The following is a 15,477-nucleotide window of genomic DNA, read 5'->3' as shown; positions in this document are numbered from 1 at the left end:
ATTGCATGTTAAATAATAATATTTGGAGTATGTTGGTTTAAAGTGTAATAATAAAATTAATTTTACTTTTTGAAAGAAAACCTTTTTTAATGTAGTTACTAGAAAATTTTAAATTATTTATGTGGCTTATGTTACATTTCTATTGGATAACATTGCTCTAAGAGCTTCGGGAGTTGGTGATGGACAGGGAGGCTTGGCGTGCTGTGATTCATGGGGTCGTAAAGAGTCGGACACGACTGAGCGACTGAACTGAGCTGAGAACTCTCTGTCCAATATGGTAGCAAATAGAGAGACAGATGTGGCTATTTAAATTAAAATAAAAATTAAATAAAGTAAACAATTCAGTTCCTCATTTGCGCCGGTCACATTACAAGTAATCTATGGACCCTAGATGGCGTCACAAAGAGTCAGACACAACTGAGCGACTGAACTGACTGATGGACCCTAGAAGATGTCCATTATCACAGAAAGTTCTTTTGGACAGTGCTGCTCTAGGGATCGGCTGTGTCTATCAGCTTTTTCTTTAAGGACACTATAGCCTGGATGTTGGGGCCTCTGGCTAACACGCTTATCTATCCCTTGGTACTGGAGGTGATGTTGTTGGAAACTTTGTAAGTCATTGAGGACAGGGTGGCTTGGGGTGGGGCAGCACTGTCTCTTAAAATCAGACTGGAGCAGCTTCCGGGAGGAGGTGAGTTGTTGATGGGGAAAAGAGTGTCATTTGCCTCTTTAATTATTTCCCTCAGGTTAAGGGCTATGAGCCAAAGCTTTCTTAATCTCTCTTCAGGGTAGGCTATCCTCTTCCCACCATCTCACTGGAGAATTTCAGTCATTTATGTACACTATTTACTATTTATTTGTCACCTATGATTATGTGTTTATAATTATATATGTTGATAGTTGGTAATTATATTTGATTTTGGTTTTTTGGTTCTAGATCATATTTTAATATGTTCAGTCTGTGTAGTTGAGTCTGTGTAGTCGATTGTTCTTTTAGTTCCAAATAAACCCAATAGGAGCATGGCTGTGAAACACTCTCCCTCCAGCAGCCTAGGTCATGCATTTTCAACTGAGATGCTGTCACCCTCAGTAGGTAAAAATTCACTCTTCTCTCTTAAGCAGATATATATTTATTGATGGCCTTCCCCAGTGGCTCAATGGCAAAAAATCGGCCTGCAGTGCAGGAGATGCAGGAGACACACGTTTGATCCCTCAGTTGGGAAGATACCTTGGAGAAGGAAATAGCAACTCACTGCAGTATTCTTGCTGGGAACATTCAGTGGACGGAAGGGCCTGCAGTACGGTAGTCCATAGAGTTGCAAAGAGTCAAAAATGACGGAGCACATACGCAATATTTATGGATCTATAATTCACATACCGTACCATTCATCCATTTAGAATATACAACTCAGTGTTTTCAAGTGTAGTCATAGGGTTGTGTGATCATCACTGCAATCTATTTTGAGAATATTTTTGTCATCTCTAAAAGAAGCTCTGTACCCACTAGCTGCCAGTCCCCATTTTGCAGCTCTGAACAACAGCACTGAGCTTTCTGTCTTGATGCGTGCCTGTTCGGGACATTGAAAATTGGTTTTTTGGTGAGGAGTAGGGATGAAAAAAATCTTAGCTATAACAGTGCTTAACTCTATTTCACAAAATTTTATTCCTTAGTATTTAATTTCTCTTATTGAGTTTTCTTGGGTATCATATGAGCAATGTTGATATTGCTTTCATGGAAGATTAGGGCTATAAACTATGGCAAATAGATGGCTGTGATTAGAGGACTTTGAGTCTTGAAAGTCCTTGATCTCAAAGTCAGATGGTGAGGGGTGGCTTGTATATACTTCTTGGCTGCCATTAGCTGCCTCATCAGTGTTGTTTATATTTATTCCTTAGGGTATTTGTGTTTTTTTGGCCATGCCATGTGGTGTGCAGGAATTGAACATGTGCCCCCTTGCAGTGGAAGTGCAGAGTCTTAACCATTGGACTGCCAGGGAATTCCCATTAATGCTTAGTACTTTTGTAATTTGAACTTTGAGAATTAAATAAAAATAGCTTATATTTTATTGTGTAATTCCACAAATTGTTCAACAAGTCAGTAATTTAATTGTGTTGAGAAAATATTGACACCATCTCAATGCATATCTAGGACCTAGTTAAGCAAAGAGTCAGACACAATTTAATGATTCAAATAACAACAAAGTTAAGCTAAAAGTTATTTTCTCATATTAAGTGAAAGTTGGCTTCCCTGGTGGCTCAGAGGTTATAGCGTCTGCCTGCAATGCGGGAGACCTGGGTTTGATCCCTGGGTTGGGAAGATCCCCTGGAGAAGGAAATGGCAACCCACTCCAGTATTCTTGCCTGGAGAACCCCAAGGACAGAGGAGCCTGGTGGGCTTAAGATCACGGGGTCGCAAAGAGTCAGACACGACTGAGCGACTGAACTGAACTGAACTGAACTGAAAAGGTTAATGAAAAATAATTTTAAGAAATTAATTTAACATTTTTGTTTATTTCAAAAATAATTTTGAATAACTAAAAATCTGATTATATCACTTATGTATTTATATATATATTGCTAAAATGCATACATGATTCTATACATTATAATTTATATAAGAAATAAATTACATTAAAAGTTACTCAGTAAATACAAAATTAAGTTCAATATTAATAGCTTTAAAGCTTTAACTTAAAAACTTTATTTATTTATTTATTTGTCCACATGGCATGCAGGCTGTTCCCCAGCCAGGGGCTGAGCCCATGCCCCCTGCCCTGGTAGTGTGGGGCCTTAACCACTGGACCACCAGGGAAGTTCCAAATCTTTTTTTTTTCTGCTCTTTATTTTTTTATTTATTTATTTTTCTGCTTTACAATACTGTATTGGTTTTGCCATACATTGACATGAATCCGCCATGGGTGTACATGAGTTCCCAATCCTGAACCCCCCTCCCACCACCCTCCCCATATCGTCTCTCTGGGTCAACCCAGTGCACCAGCCCCAAGCATCCTGTATCGTATATTGAACCTAGACTGGCGATTCGTTTCTTACATGATAGTATACATGTTTCAATGCCATTCTCCCAAATCATCCCACCCTTTCCCTCTCCCACAGAGTTAAAAGTCTGTTCTATACATCTGTTTCTTTTGCTGTCTCGCATACAGGGTTATCATTACCATCTTTCTAAATTCCATATATATGCATTAGTATTCTGGCTTACTTCACTCTGTATAATCAGCTCCAGTTTCATCCACCTCATTAGAACTGATTCAAATGTATTCTTTTTAATGGCTGAGTAATACTCCATTGTGTATATGTACCACAGCTTTCTTATCCATTCATCTGCTGATGGACATCTAGGTTCCTTCCATGTCCTGGCTATTATAAACAGTGCTGTGATGAACATTGGGGTACATGTGTCTCTTTCAATTCTGGTTTCCTTGGTGTGTATGCCCAGCAGTGGGATTGCTGGGTCATAAGGCAGTTTGCAATCTACAGATTCAATGCAATCCCTATCAAGCTACCAGTGGTATTTTTCACAGAACTAGAACAAATAATTTCACAATTTGTGTGGAAATACAAAAAACCTCGAATAGCCAAAGCAATCTTGAGAAAGAAGAATGGAACTGGAGGAAGCAACCTGCCTGACTTCAGGCACTACTACAAAGCCACAGTCATCAAGACAGTATGGTACTGGCACAAAGACAGAAATATAGATCAATGGAGCAAAATAGAAAGCCCAGAGATAAATCCACACACCTATGGATACCTTATCTTTGACAAAGGAGGCAAGAATATACAATAGATTAAAGACAACCTCTTTAACAAGTGGTGGTGGGAAAACTGGTCAACCACTTGTAAAAGAATGAAACTAGAACACTTTCTAACACCATTCACAAAAATAAACTCAAAATGGATTAAAGATCTAAGCATAAGACCAGAAACTATAAAACTCCTAGAGGAGAACATAGGCAAAACACTCTTCGACATAAATCACAGCAGGATTCTCTATGATTCACCTCCCAGAATACTGGAAATAAAACCAAATCTTTTAACTTAAAAAAATTATTCAGTCTTTCTTAACCTTGCATTGGATAAAAGGAATAAGCTTTCGTACATGTGATATACAGTATGTCTGTGGTATTAAATTTCATGGAGAATGGGCAGTTAGGTAAAAAACATCTAAACAGGCTCCTAAGAGGTACTAATTATGACAAAAAGGTTGAGCAGCAGTAACGTTGGTGTAGGTTTACCTCTTGATGGGATGGTGAATAGTCCAGAACTTGGGGTGGTGGTACCTAGATTGGATGGAAATGACTCCCTGATTGTAGGCGCACCAGCTGACAGCTAGAAGGCCCCATGGCATTTCCCTTTCCTGGAAATAGGGAGGAAGGGATAGGATGGATGTGCAGAACAGGACAAGTGTTCATCATCACACATATGGAGAAGAAACAGTCCCTGTTCTTACTGTGTTTAGAGTCCAGTTGGAGAGATGAGATAGAAACATGGAAAGTTCATTCATTTAGTCAGAATTGAATTCAGGATAAGCGATAGAATATTTGACTTATTGCAGACCAACTTCGATCTGTGTACACTCTTCTGTCTGTTTATAAGGTCCTTGTTAATGCAGTGGTTTTGTGTTCCGTCATTCTCTGTATGTGCAGTGTGTAATGACTGTCTGATATCACAGTTTTAGCTAAGATTTGAAAGGAAGTAATATTGGTCCCTGTTTGTTGGAGAGTTTGGCTTATGCCCCTCCAGGTGCTGTGTTGAGAGGCAGCAGTACTGGTATTGCCGGGTTTGGGGGACCCAGTCAGTCAACGTTGTCAGGTGTGCCTGTGGGAGACCTAAGATTGGAATTCTGGAATCCTGAGCTTTGCTGCTGCTTTTGTCTCTCTGGATACCGGGCAGCCATTTACAGAGACAATGGAATATGCTTTTCTGAAAAAAAAAAAAAAAAAAACCCACAAACTTTTAGAGTGTATCCTTTGCAGTTCAAAAGAGGATAGCCTCAGCCTTGCAAATCACCTGCCATTGTAGCCTGTTGGCTGCTAGGAATCAGCCAGGCCTGGGAGCTGACCCTCAGGAGGACTTTTCAGTGCTTCAGGTGGTGTTTAGGCCTCTTTGTTTCTTATACTACTTTTCACCATTATTTGTCTTTGTAGGCGTCTCTGCAAACAGACTCCTGGGTGGTGCAATGCAGCTAACCTTTCGCAGGATGGCATTCGACTATTACCCATTCCACTGGGCAGGTAGGAGAATGCTGAATGCGCGCAGTTTTAGTGTGGCTGAGATGTTGAAGACTGATGCCTGAGTTCACCTGTGATTGTTCAGCAGAAGGTTGCCTGGGATTGCGGCACAGGCTCAGAGAGGCATTGGCTATAGTCTTCCCTCAAGAGGACATCTCTGGAAACTTGCAGAGTCTGCTGTTGATGACTCTATCATTGATGAGAAGTAGGAGGGGAGGCAGTGCCTGAGATGTGGCATTTGATTCTGTGCTCTGCCCCTCACTTCCACTAATTTTAGAGCCTCTCCAGTGGTCCACGGTCAAAGAGGCAGCAGTCAGCAGCTGGCCTTTAGGGAGCCTTAGGAAAAATCACATACAGAGTCCAGAAGAACTTGAGTGCTCTCACTAGATAATTTTTTCTTATCTTAGATAATTTTGGATTGGTGGTAAGGGATCAGATTCTGAACTATGGAAAGCTATACCAATGGAAAAGAAAAATTAAGACACTGGATCATGATCTTAGACTAAAATCTTTTTGCCTTGTTGCACAGGTGATAGCTGTAAACATTGGGTACGTCACTGTGAAGCCATGGAGACCCGAGGCCAGTGGGCCCAGAAGCTGGTGACAGAATTTCAGAGTAAGATGGAGAAGTGGCTTGAGGAGACAGATCTGAAACCACCCTGGCACCTGGGGGTAGACTCTTCCTTCCGGAGGAAAGCAGGTGGGTTATGAGGAGCTGGAGGAATCCCGTAACTTTGTCACTTGGCATTTGCCTTTTGAGTATCCAATGGCAATAAAGCACTGGCCTGGCTAATTATGCAACTTTATTGCACTAAGAGACATTCGTGACTTTTTTTCTTTATGGGTCCTGTTTGTCTCCAGGCAGAGCTGCAATGTGGAAGAGCAGTTGTTAGCATCCCTATTCAGTATTCATCTCTGTTGCCTTGGTCTGAAGGAGAAGATGATATTTGAGTTCCTTCCAGAAGCTTGCCAGTGTTGACAAGCTCTTTTCTACACGTACCATTAACGATCTTAAGAGTTTTTACTTTCTGAATTCTGTTAATAATGAGAATTGAACGTATCTGAATCTCTTTCCCACCTTCTTATTTTCACTTAGATTCTTTCTCCAGTCCTCGAAAGAGCCCCCTAGAAAGAAGCCCTTCTCAGGGCCGGCAGACAGTCTTTCGGCCTCCAGCATGGAATCGCCTGCGCTCTAGCTGTCTGGTCATAAGGGTGGATGACTTGGACATCCACCAGGTAAGGAGCCCATGATATGGGAAAACAGGGCTGCAAAGAGGCAGGGAAGCAGTTCATTCATTATTCATGTCTCTGCTTTTTAATATGCTGTGTAGGTTTGTCATAGCTTTTCTTCCAAGGAGCAAGCATCTTTTAATTTCATGACTGCAGTCACCATCTGCAACGACTTTGAGCCCAAGAAAATAGTCTGTCACTGTTTCCATTTTTTCCCCATCTCTTTGTCATGAAGTGAGAAGTGATGGGACCAGATGCCATGATCTTTTTTTTTTTCACTTTTTATTTCTTTTATTTCTTTTTTTTTTCACTTTTTCTTTTTGTTTTGATCTTAGTTTTTCAAATATTGAGTTTTAAGCCAGCTTTTCACACTTTTCTTTCACTTTCATCAAGAGGCTCTTTAGTTTCTCTTTGCTTTCTCCCTTAAAGCTGGTATCATCTGTGTATCTGAGGTTATTGATATTTCTCATGGCAATCTGGATTCTAGCTTGTGTTTCATCTAGTCCAGCATTTTGCATGATGTACTCTACATATAAGTTAAATAAGCCAAGTGACAATATACAGCCTTGACGTACTCCTTTCCCGATTAGGAACCAGTCCATGTTCTATATCTGCTTCTAACTATTGCTTCTTGACCCACATACAGATTTCTCAGGAGGCAGGTAAGGTGGTCTGGTATTCCCATCTCTTTCAGAATTTTCCACAGTTTGTTGTGATCCACACAGTCAGAAGCTTTAGCACAGTCAATAAAGCAGAAGTAGATATTTTTCTGGAATCCTCTTGCTTTTTCTATGATCTAGCGGATGTTAGCAATTTGATCTCTGGTTCCTCTGCATTATCTAAATCCAGCTTGAACATCTGGAATTTCTCAGTTCACATACTGTTGAAGCCCAGCTTGGAGAATTTTGAGCATTACTTTGCTAGCATGTGAGATGAGTACAATTGTGTGGTAGTTTGAACACTCTTTGGCATTGCCTTTCTTTGGGATTGGAATGAAAACTGACTTTTTCCAGTCCTGTGGCCACTGCTGAGTTATCCAAATTGGCTGGCATATTGAGTGCAACACTTTCACAGCATCATCTTTTAGGATTTGAAGTAGATCAGTTGGAATTCTATCACCTCCACTAGCTTTGTTCATCGTGATGCTTCCTAAGGCCCACTTGACTTCACATTCCAGGATGTCTGGCTCTACGTGAGTGATCACACCATCGTGGTTATCTGGGTCATTGAGGTATTTTTTGGTATAGTTTTTCTGTGTATTCTTGCCACCTCTTAATACCTTCTGCTTCTGTTCGGTCCATACTGTTTCTGTCCTTTATTGTGCCCATCTTTGCATGAAATGTTCCCTTGGTATCTCTAATTTTCTTGAAGAGATCTCTAGTCTTTCCCATTCTATTGTTTTCCTCTATTTCTTTGCATTGGGCACTTAGGAATGCTTTCTTATCTCTCCTTGCTATTCTTTGGAACTCTGCATTCAGATGGATGTATCCTTCCTTTTCTCCTTTGCCCTTTACTTCTCTTCTTTTCTCAGCTATTTGTAAGGCCTCCTCAGACAACTGTTTTGCCTTTTTGCATTTCTTCTTCTTGGGGATGGTTTTGATCACTGCCTCTTATACAGTTTTATGAACCTCTGTCCATAGTTCTTCAGGCCTCTGTCTATCAGATCTAATCCCTGGAATCTATTTGTCACTTCCTCTGTATAATTGTAAAGGATTTGATTTAAGTCATACCTGAATGGTCTAGTGGTTTTCCCCACTTTCTTCAATTTAAGTCTGAATTTGGCAATAACGAGTTCATGATCTGAGCCACAGTTAGCTCCTGGTCTTGTTTCTGCTGACTGTGTATAGAGCTTCTCCAGGTTCAGCTGCAAAGAATATAATCAATCTAATTTTGGTATTGACCATCTGGTGATGTCCATGTGTAGAGTCTTCTCTTGTGTTGTTGGAAGAGGGTGTTTGCTATGACCAATGTGTTCTCTTGGCAAAACTCTCTTAGCCTTTGCCCTGCTTCATTCTGTACTCCAAGCTCAAACTTGCCTGTTACTCCAAGTATCTCTTGACTTCCTACTTTTGTATTCTAGTCCTCTTATGATGAAAAGGACATCTATTTTTGGTGTTAGTTCTAGAAGGTCTTGTAGGTCTTCATAGAACTGTTCAACTTCAGCTTCTTTAGCATTAGTGGTTGGGGCATAGAGTTAAATTACCGTGATGTTGAATGGTTTGCCTTGGAAATGAAAAGAGATTCTGTCGTTTTTGAGATTGTACCCAATTACTACATTTCAGACTCTTGTTAACTATGAGGGCTACTCCATTTCTTTTAAGGGATTCTTGCCCACAGTAGATATAATGGTCTGATATAATTTTTCTGAATACCCCACTACAAACATTTCATGAAAAAGATGAACTCATAGATCGTGTTTGTCAGGTGTGAGAATGCCTGGCATCCATGTGAAAATCACTCTACTCCCCGTGACAGAAACTGGAAGAATTAATTATAGAGGCTTTATCCGACCTCAGAGGATACTGGAAATTCTGTTTGGGGCGTGGTACAGATGCTAACAGCCACTTGTGGTTGTCTAGGTTTCAACAGCTGGACAGCCAAGTAAGAAGCCATCGACACTCCTGTCCTGCAGTCGGAAGCTTTACAACCTCCCTACTCAGGTCTCTGCCATTCATATTGAGTTCACAGAGTATTACTTCCCTGATAATCAGGAGCTGCCAGGTAAGCATGTGCCCTGGTCATTTCCTCCTGTCTAACTTATCCTGTTCACATTAGTCAGCCTTGGAGTCTCCCCTCCTATTCTGCTTGTTAGGAGTTTTAGGCGTTTGAGTTAGTGTAGCACACTTTTGTTGAAAACTCTGCCCAGAAGATTCCTTGGCTCTCTCTTCTTTTAATTTATTTGTTTTTGGCTGTGCTGAGTCTCTGTGGCTGTGTGTGGGCTTCCTCTAGTGGCGAGCAGAGGCTGCTCTCTGGTTGCAGTGTGTGGACTTCTCAGTGTTGGCCTCTCTTGTTGCGGAGCATAGGTTCTAGGTGCACGGCTCAGTAGTTGCGGCACATGGACTTAGTTGCCCTCTGGCATGTGGGATCTTCTGGCACCGGGAATCAAACCCGTGTCCCCTACATTGGCAGGTGGACTCTTAACCACTGGACCACCAGTGAAGTGCAGTGCCTTTGCTGTCTTGATAATAAAATGAATATTAGCTGGTAAGTAAGAGTCAAGCAGTTACTTCATTCGTGGCAATTCTTTTTTCTCTGCTTTCCAGTTCCCTGTCCCAATCTTTACATTCAGTTAAATGGTCTGACATTCACTATGGACCCAGTCAGCTTACTCTGGGGAAACCTCTTCTGCCTGGATTTGTACCGCAGCTTGGAGCAGTTCAAAGCTATCTACAAGCTGGAAGATTCCAGCCAGAAAGATGAACACCTGGACATCCGCCTGGACGCCTTCTGGTTGAAGGTAGGGTGGAGAATGGGATTTCTGTTCCCTGTTGGCAGCCACAGTTGCATTTCTACCATGACTGTGATTCAAGGTTCTTCTCTGCCCATTGGATAGAAAGAAGAAAAGCAGTTTTACAGCCCAAATGGTCTGCCATGCATGTGTTAGTGGTGGGTTGCAGAGGTGCTCAGCCGGCCATTCTGAACTGGGTTTCATTTTTCTCTGAAGGTGAGCTTCCCGCTGGAGAAGAGAGAGCGGGCTGTGTCGCGTCGTCCCCAGTCCCTTGTCCTCTGTGCGTCAGGCGTGACTGCCACCAACACACGCCACGCTCCGCACTGTGGCTGTCCGGACCTCCAGAGTCTCTTCCGGGGTTTTGCTGCTACTGAGTTCTTTCATTCCAGTTATGTTCAGTTTCCCAAGGTACCAGGCGGCTTCAGCCTTCTGCACATGTTTTTTATGGATCACGCCTTCCAGATGGATTCCTGCCTCCCTCAGGCTAGTGTTCTCCCCCCTCAGAGGCGTAAGGCTTCCCAAGACCTCTGGTCCATCCACTTCACCCAGATCTCCTTGGACTTTGAGGGAACAGAGAACTTCAAAGGCCACACCTTGAATTTTGTGGCCGCCTTCCCCTTGTCCATTTGGGCCTGCCTGCCCCTCCGCTGGCAACAAGCGCAGGCACGAAAGCTGCGTATGGCCACAGAAGGGAGGCTGAAACCGTCCGCCAGCTTTGGCAGTCCTGTCCATTCTGAGGCCCTGGCCCCTGACACGATGTCCCATCAGAGGTCGAAGACTGAGCATGATTTGAAAAGCCTGTCAGGCCTTCCGGAAGCCACGGAGATCCTGAAAGAAGGCAGCGGCAGTGTGGACAGCAGCGGGCCCCTGATGGAGCTGGAGGACACGGCGGGCATGCACGTGCTCGTGCACTCCCCTGCGCACGTCCGCCTGCGGCTCGACCACTACCAGTACCTGGCCCTGCTTCGCCTGAAGGAGGTGCTGCAGGGTCTTCAGGAGCAGCTGACTAAGGATACAGAGGCCATGACTGGGGCTCCCCTGCAGGACCAGACAGCCTGCATTGGCGTCCTCTTTCCCAGCGCGGAGGTGGCTCTGCTCATGCATCCTCCCCCTGGGGCTGATGTGGCTGACTCTGAGGGTTCAGATACTACCAGCCTCATAGACTCAGAGCTGTCTCCTTCAGAGGACCGGGAGCTGAAGTCTGACGCCTCCTCAGAACAGGGCCCAGCAAGCCCTGAGAAGGTTCTGGAAGACAGTGGCATTGAACATCTGGGTGCATCCCAGGACAGGCCATTGCCTCTCCACAGCAATGGAGAAGTACAGGATACAGGTTCTCTTGCCCAGCACGAGGCAGGGAAGGGCCACGAGGCAGCTGATTCCTTACAGGCCAAGAGACCGAGCGGAGTCCAAGCATCTGACTCACCAGCTGCATTGAAGCCCCCAGGGAGCAGGGATTCTGCTCTGAATGGACAGGGCGATCTCATCCCCGTGAAGAACATAGAAGGAGAATTATCAAGTGCTATTCACATGACCAAGGATGCCACCAAGGAGGCCCTGCATGCCACCATGGACCTCACCAAGGAAGCTGTGTCGCTGACCAGGGATGCCTTCAGTCTGGGCAGAGACCGGATGACCTCCGCCATGCACAAGATGCTGCCTCTGCCCCCGGCCAAGTGAGTGGTTCTCTGCCTCCCTCAGTTGCTTCATCTTTTCCTGCTGGCTTTGGCCACAGGGCTCAGGCCTCCTGCCATGCACAGCTGTAGACAGGGAAGCGCCTGTAGTCCAGGAATGTGTGTAAAATGGGCTAGTTAATGTGGCAAAGGCTTTAGTTTTCAGAGTTGCCTGGAGAGCAGCAGAGGAACTTTCAGGTATTTAGAGGATAACAGGCATTGCAGTCAGAGAGATTTTATTTTCAGGACTACATCTAATCCTGTGATGGGGGAGAACCCTGGATTATAATAAAACAACATAATCCCATGAATTTTCACATGCCTCCATGTATCTTAGTCTGGTCTTGGGCAATTTTCAAGTCAACATTTATTGTTTCGTAGCATCAAGTTATCTCTTTCACTGATTCCCTATTGTTGATACAGATATACTGTATCAGAATAATAATGCCAGTATGATATGTTATTCTTTTCTCTGGGCCCTTGGGTAATATTTTGTTTGACATAATCCCATAACAGTCTATGGCGTTCGCTGCAGATGTTCATAGCCCAATTTATAGCTGAGGAAATGAAGGCTGCAGAGACCAGAGCCTATGGATCCTGTCTTTTATACATTGAAAAGCTGGAGCTTTGGATTTGCTCTTTCTGGTACACATATCAATATCTTCCAGGGTAATAAAGAAGGGAGAATTTCATCCATTCATGTAACAAATATTTTCTGAGCCCTTACTGTGCATGAGGCCCTGCGTTAGGCATCGGGGCTACAGTAGGGAGTGAGCAGAAAACACAGAAATGTGCAGTCAGAAAGGAGGGAAGGCATAGATTTTTTCCACGAGTGTCTGTGCTTTCAGAAAGGATAATGAGAACTATGGAAAATCTTTGCTGAGAAGATCAGTGGCTTTAGAGCTTTTGTTTAAGAGGATTTTCTTAAATTGGTCTCAAAGCAAAGCCTGCAAGTGGGCTACTACCTGCTTGGCCGAGATAGCCTAGGAGGAAAGAGAAGGAAAGCTTAAAAAATAAATTATATAATAATACTAGGCAACATTTATTGATTGCTTTCCATGTGTCAGAAACTGTCCTAAATATTACAATATTAAGCCAATGAATTATAAGAACCCTATAAGGAAGGAACTAATATCACTCCCCATTTTACAGATGAGGAAACTGAGGCTCAGAGAGGTAAGAAACTTACTCAAGGTCACACAGCTTGTGAGGGTTGGGGTGAGGATTGAGAGCCTGAACTCCCAGTGACCAAATGTGCTGCTTTTTCCAAATGGAGACGGGTGAGGGTTGGGAACAGGAGAGGTGAAAGGGGAAAAGACAGGTGTGTGTGACACGGACTCGTTCAAACACCAACACCGGCTTCCCCACTGCCCAGGCTGGCGGCCTTTTCTCAGTCCTCTTTCTCCAGGACTGCCTGTGCAGTCAGCCCTGCCAGTCAGTCCATCCTGAGTATTTGTAACCCTGTGCAGTTACTCACACTTCTCTGAAGCAGTCTTTTTCCTTGGCTGCTCTCTTCTTCCTTTTATCCTATGAATGTAACTGTTCCACAGCACTAGGCTATCCATATTCTGATCACTTTTATCATCATTTTATTTTTTTAAATTATAAAAATGGGGTCTTCCCTGGCGGTCCAGTGATTAAGACTCCATGTTTCCACCATAAGGAGCCTGGGTCCAGTCTGTGGTTGGGGAACTAAGATCCTGCATGCCACATGGCATGGCGCCCACCCCACTGAAAAATTATCAAAATAATTTGTGTTCATTTTGTCGATAATGTCGAAAATAAAAGAATAAAGAAGAAAACATAAAAGCTACTGTAATGACACTCTCCAGTGCGTGCGTGGCATGCTCAGTTGCTGCAGTCGTGTCGACTCTTTGCGACCTGCAAAGGCTCCTCTGTCCGTGGGATTCTCCAGGCAGCAACACTGGAGTGGGTTGCCATGCCCTCCTTCAGGGGATCTTCCCAACCCAGGGATTGAACCTGTGTCTCTTATGTCTTCTGCACTGGCAAGCAGGTTCTTTACCACTAGCTCCACCTGGAAAGCCCGACACTATACAGCGATAGCCCTTATTGACTTTTGGAATCTTCCAGATTTTATACATATATTTATGTATCCATGTGAATGCTTGTACGTGTTTACACATATGAAGTACACACATTTTTTAATAGGATTATGTTATTTCTATAGAATATAGAAAATTTACAGTTTTATTCACTTTGTTTAAGATTCCCACTCATGAAGTATTTGAATATATAATTTTTAATTGCTCTATTTTTGTTGTTGTTCAGTTGCTCAGTTGTGTCCGACTCCTTGCGACCCCATGGACTGTGGCACGCCAGGGTTCCCTGTCCTTCACCAACTCCTGGAGCTTACTCAGACTCATGTCCATCGAGTTGGTGATGCCATCCAACCATCGCATCCTCTGTCGTCCTCTTCTCCTCCTGCCTTCAGTCTTTCCCAGCATCAGGGTCTTTTCCAGTGAGTCAGTTCTTCTCATCAGGTGACCAAAGTATTGGAGCTTCAGCTTCAACATTAGTCCTTCCAATATATATTCAGCACTGATCTCCTTTAGGATTGACTGGTTGGATCTCCTTGCAGTCCAAGGGACTCTCAAGAGTCTTCTCCACCACCACAGTTTAAAAGCATCAATTCTTTGGCGAATTGGTCTATTATATTCTTGCAAATAGATGTATCATAATTTATTCATCCAGTTCACAATCTAGGCTTGGGGGTCATTTAATCTGGTTCAACTTTTTTCTCAGGTGAAACCAATGCTGTTGTAAATGTTCTTATTTTTGTGAACATGACTCTTTATTCATATCTCAATCTTTTATTTTATTTTACAATAAAATATTTAGAATAAAGATTTTATTAGAATAAAACCTAGGAAGTAGAATTATTGGGTCACACACTACAAACATTTTAAGGTTCTTTTAAATTGCTTAAAGATTCTTTTAAACCTTAAACAATTTAAGGTTCTTCATTCATTTAAGATGAATTTGCCAAACGTTCAGATTTAGGTCACTTTGCATTTTTGAATACATTTTGTTAACTCTTGAACAATATGGGAGTTAGGGGCACTGAATGCAGTTGAAAATCTGCATGTAACTTATAGTTGGCCTTACCTATAGTTACCTGTAAAATGGTTGCTGCATATCTGTGGTTTCAGCACATCCCATAAATTCAAGTAACTGTAGATCGTGTAGTACTGAGTGTGCACGCTCAGTCACTAAGGCGTGCCCAACTCTGCGACCCCATGGACTGTAGCCCGCCAGGCTCCTGTGTCCATGGGATTTCCCAGGCAAGAATCCTGGAGTGGGCTGCCATTTCCTTCTCCAGAGGATCTTCCTGACTCAGGGATGGAACCTGCATCTCTTGCATTGCAGGTGGATTCTTTACCACTGAGCCGTCTGGGAAGCCCTGTAGTACTAAAATATGTACTGTTGAGAAAAGAATACATATAAGTGGACTTGTGCAGTTCAAACCTGTGATGCTCAAGGGTCAGCTGTACTTTTCCTCTTGGTTATTTTGTCCATTGCCTCACTTCTGCACGAGTCCTTGTTTTCAGTCCTGATTTCCTTCCCTCCCCTGCTGTTCCTTTAAAACTATCTACTGCACATAGTTCCACATGGATCTCCAGGGGTGCCTTGAACCTCACATGTGTAAAACTAAATTCTTATCCCAGACCAGCTCTTTTTTTCTTTCTTTTTTGGGTGGACTCATTCTCCTGCTCATTCAAGCTCTGCCTTTTCTAGGCATTTGTCAGGTTCTGACCATACTTTTAAATTTAGGCGTACTTCAGAATCATCTGGAGGCTTGTTAAAACACAGAGTGCTGAGCCCTACCCCCAGAGTTCCTCTTCCAGTAGGTCTGAGATGA

The 15,477-nt window shown here is 43.1% G+C and overlaps 1 protein-coding gene across 1 annotated transcript in view; it reads left to right on the top strand.

Annotated features, from left to right (window-relative positions):
- The window catches only part of UHRF1BP1 (UHRF1 binding protein 1), a 72,941-nt gene that overhangs the window by 42,118 nt on the left and 15,346 nt on the right, over nucleotides 1–15,477 (top strand). The window contains exons 9-14 of the mRNA XM_018038710.1: nucleotides 5,166–5,252; nucleotides 5,779–5,949; nucleotides 6,346–6,485; nucleotides 9,059–9,200; nucleotides 9,743–9,936; nucleotides 10,144–11,600. Coding sequence (XP_017894199.1) covers nucleotides 5,166–5,252; nucleotides 5,779–5,949; nucleotides 6,346–6,485; nucleotides 9,059–9,200; nucleotides 9,743–9,936; nucleotides 10,144–11,600 — 2,191 coding nt within the window. The remainder of the gene's footprint in view (nucleotides 1–5,165; nucleotides 5,253–5,778; nucleotides 5,950–6,345; nucleotides 6,486–9,058; nucleotides 9,201–9,742; nucleotides 9,937–10,143; nucleotides 11,601–15,477) is intronic.

This window comes from Capra hircus, chromosome 23 (genome assembly GCF_001704415.2).
Source record: "Capra hircus breed San Clemente chromosome 23, ASM170441v1, whole genome shotgun sequence".
NCBI classification, from domain to species: domain Eukaryota; kingdom Metazoa; phylum Chordata; class Mammalia; order Artiodactyla; family Bovidae; genus Capra; species Capra hircus.
Note: the sequence above shows the minus strand (reverse complement) of the source record. Positions and strands in the feature narration are given on the sequence as shown.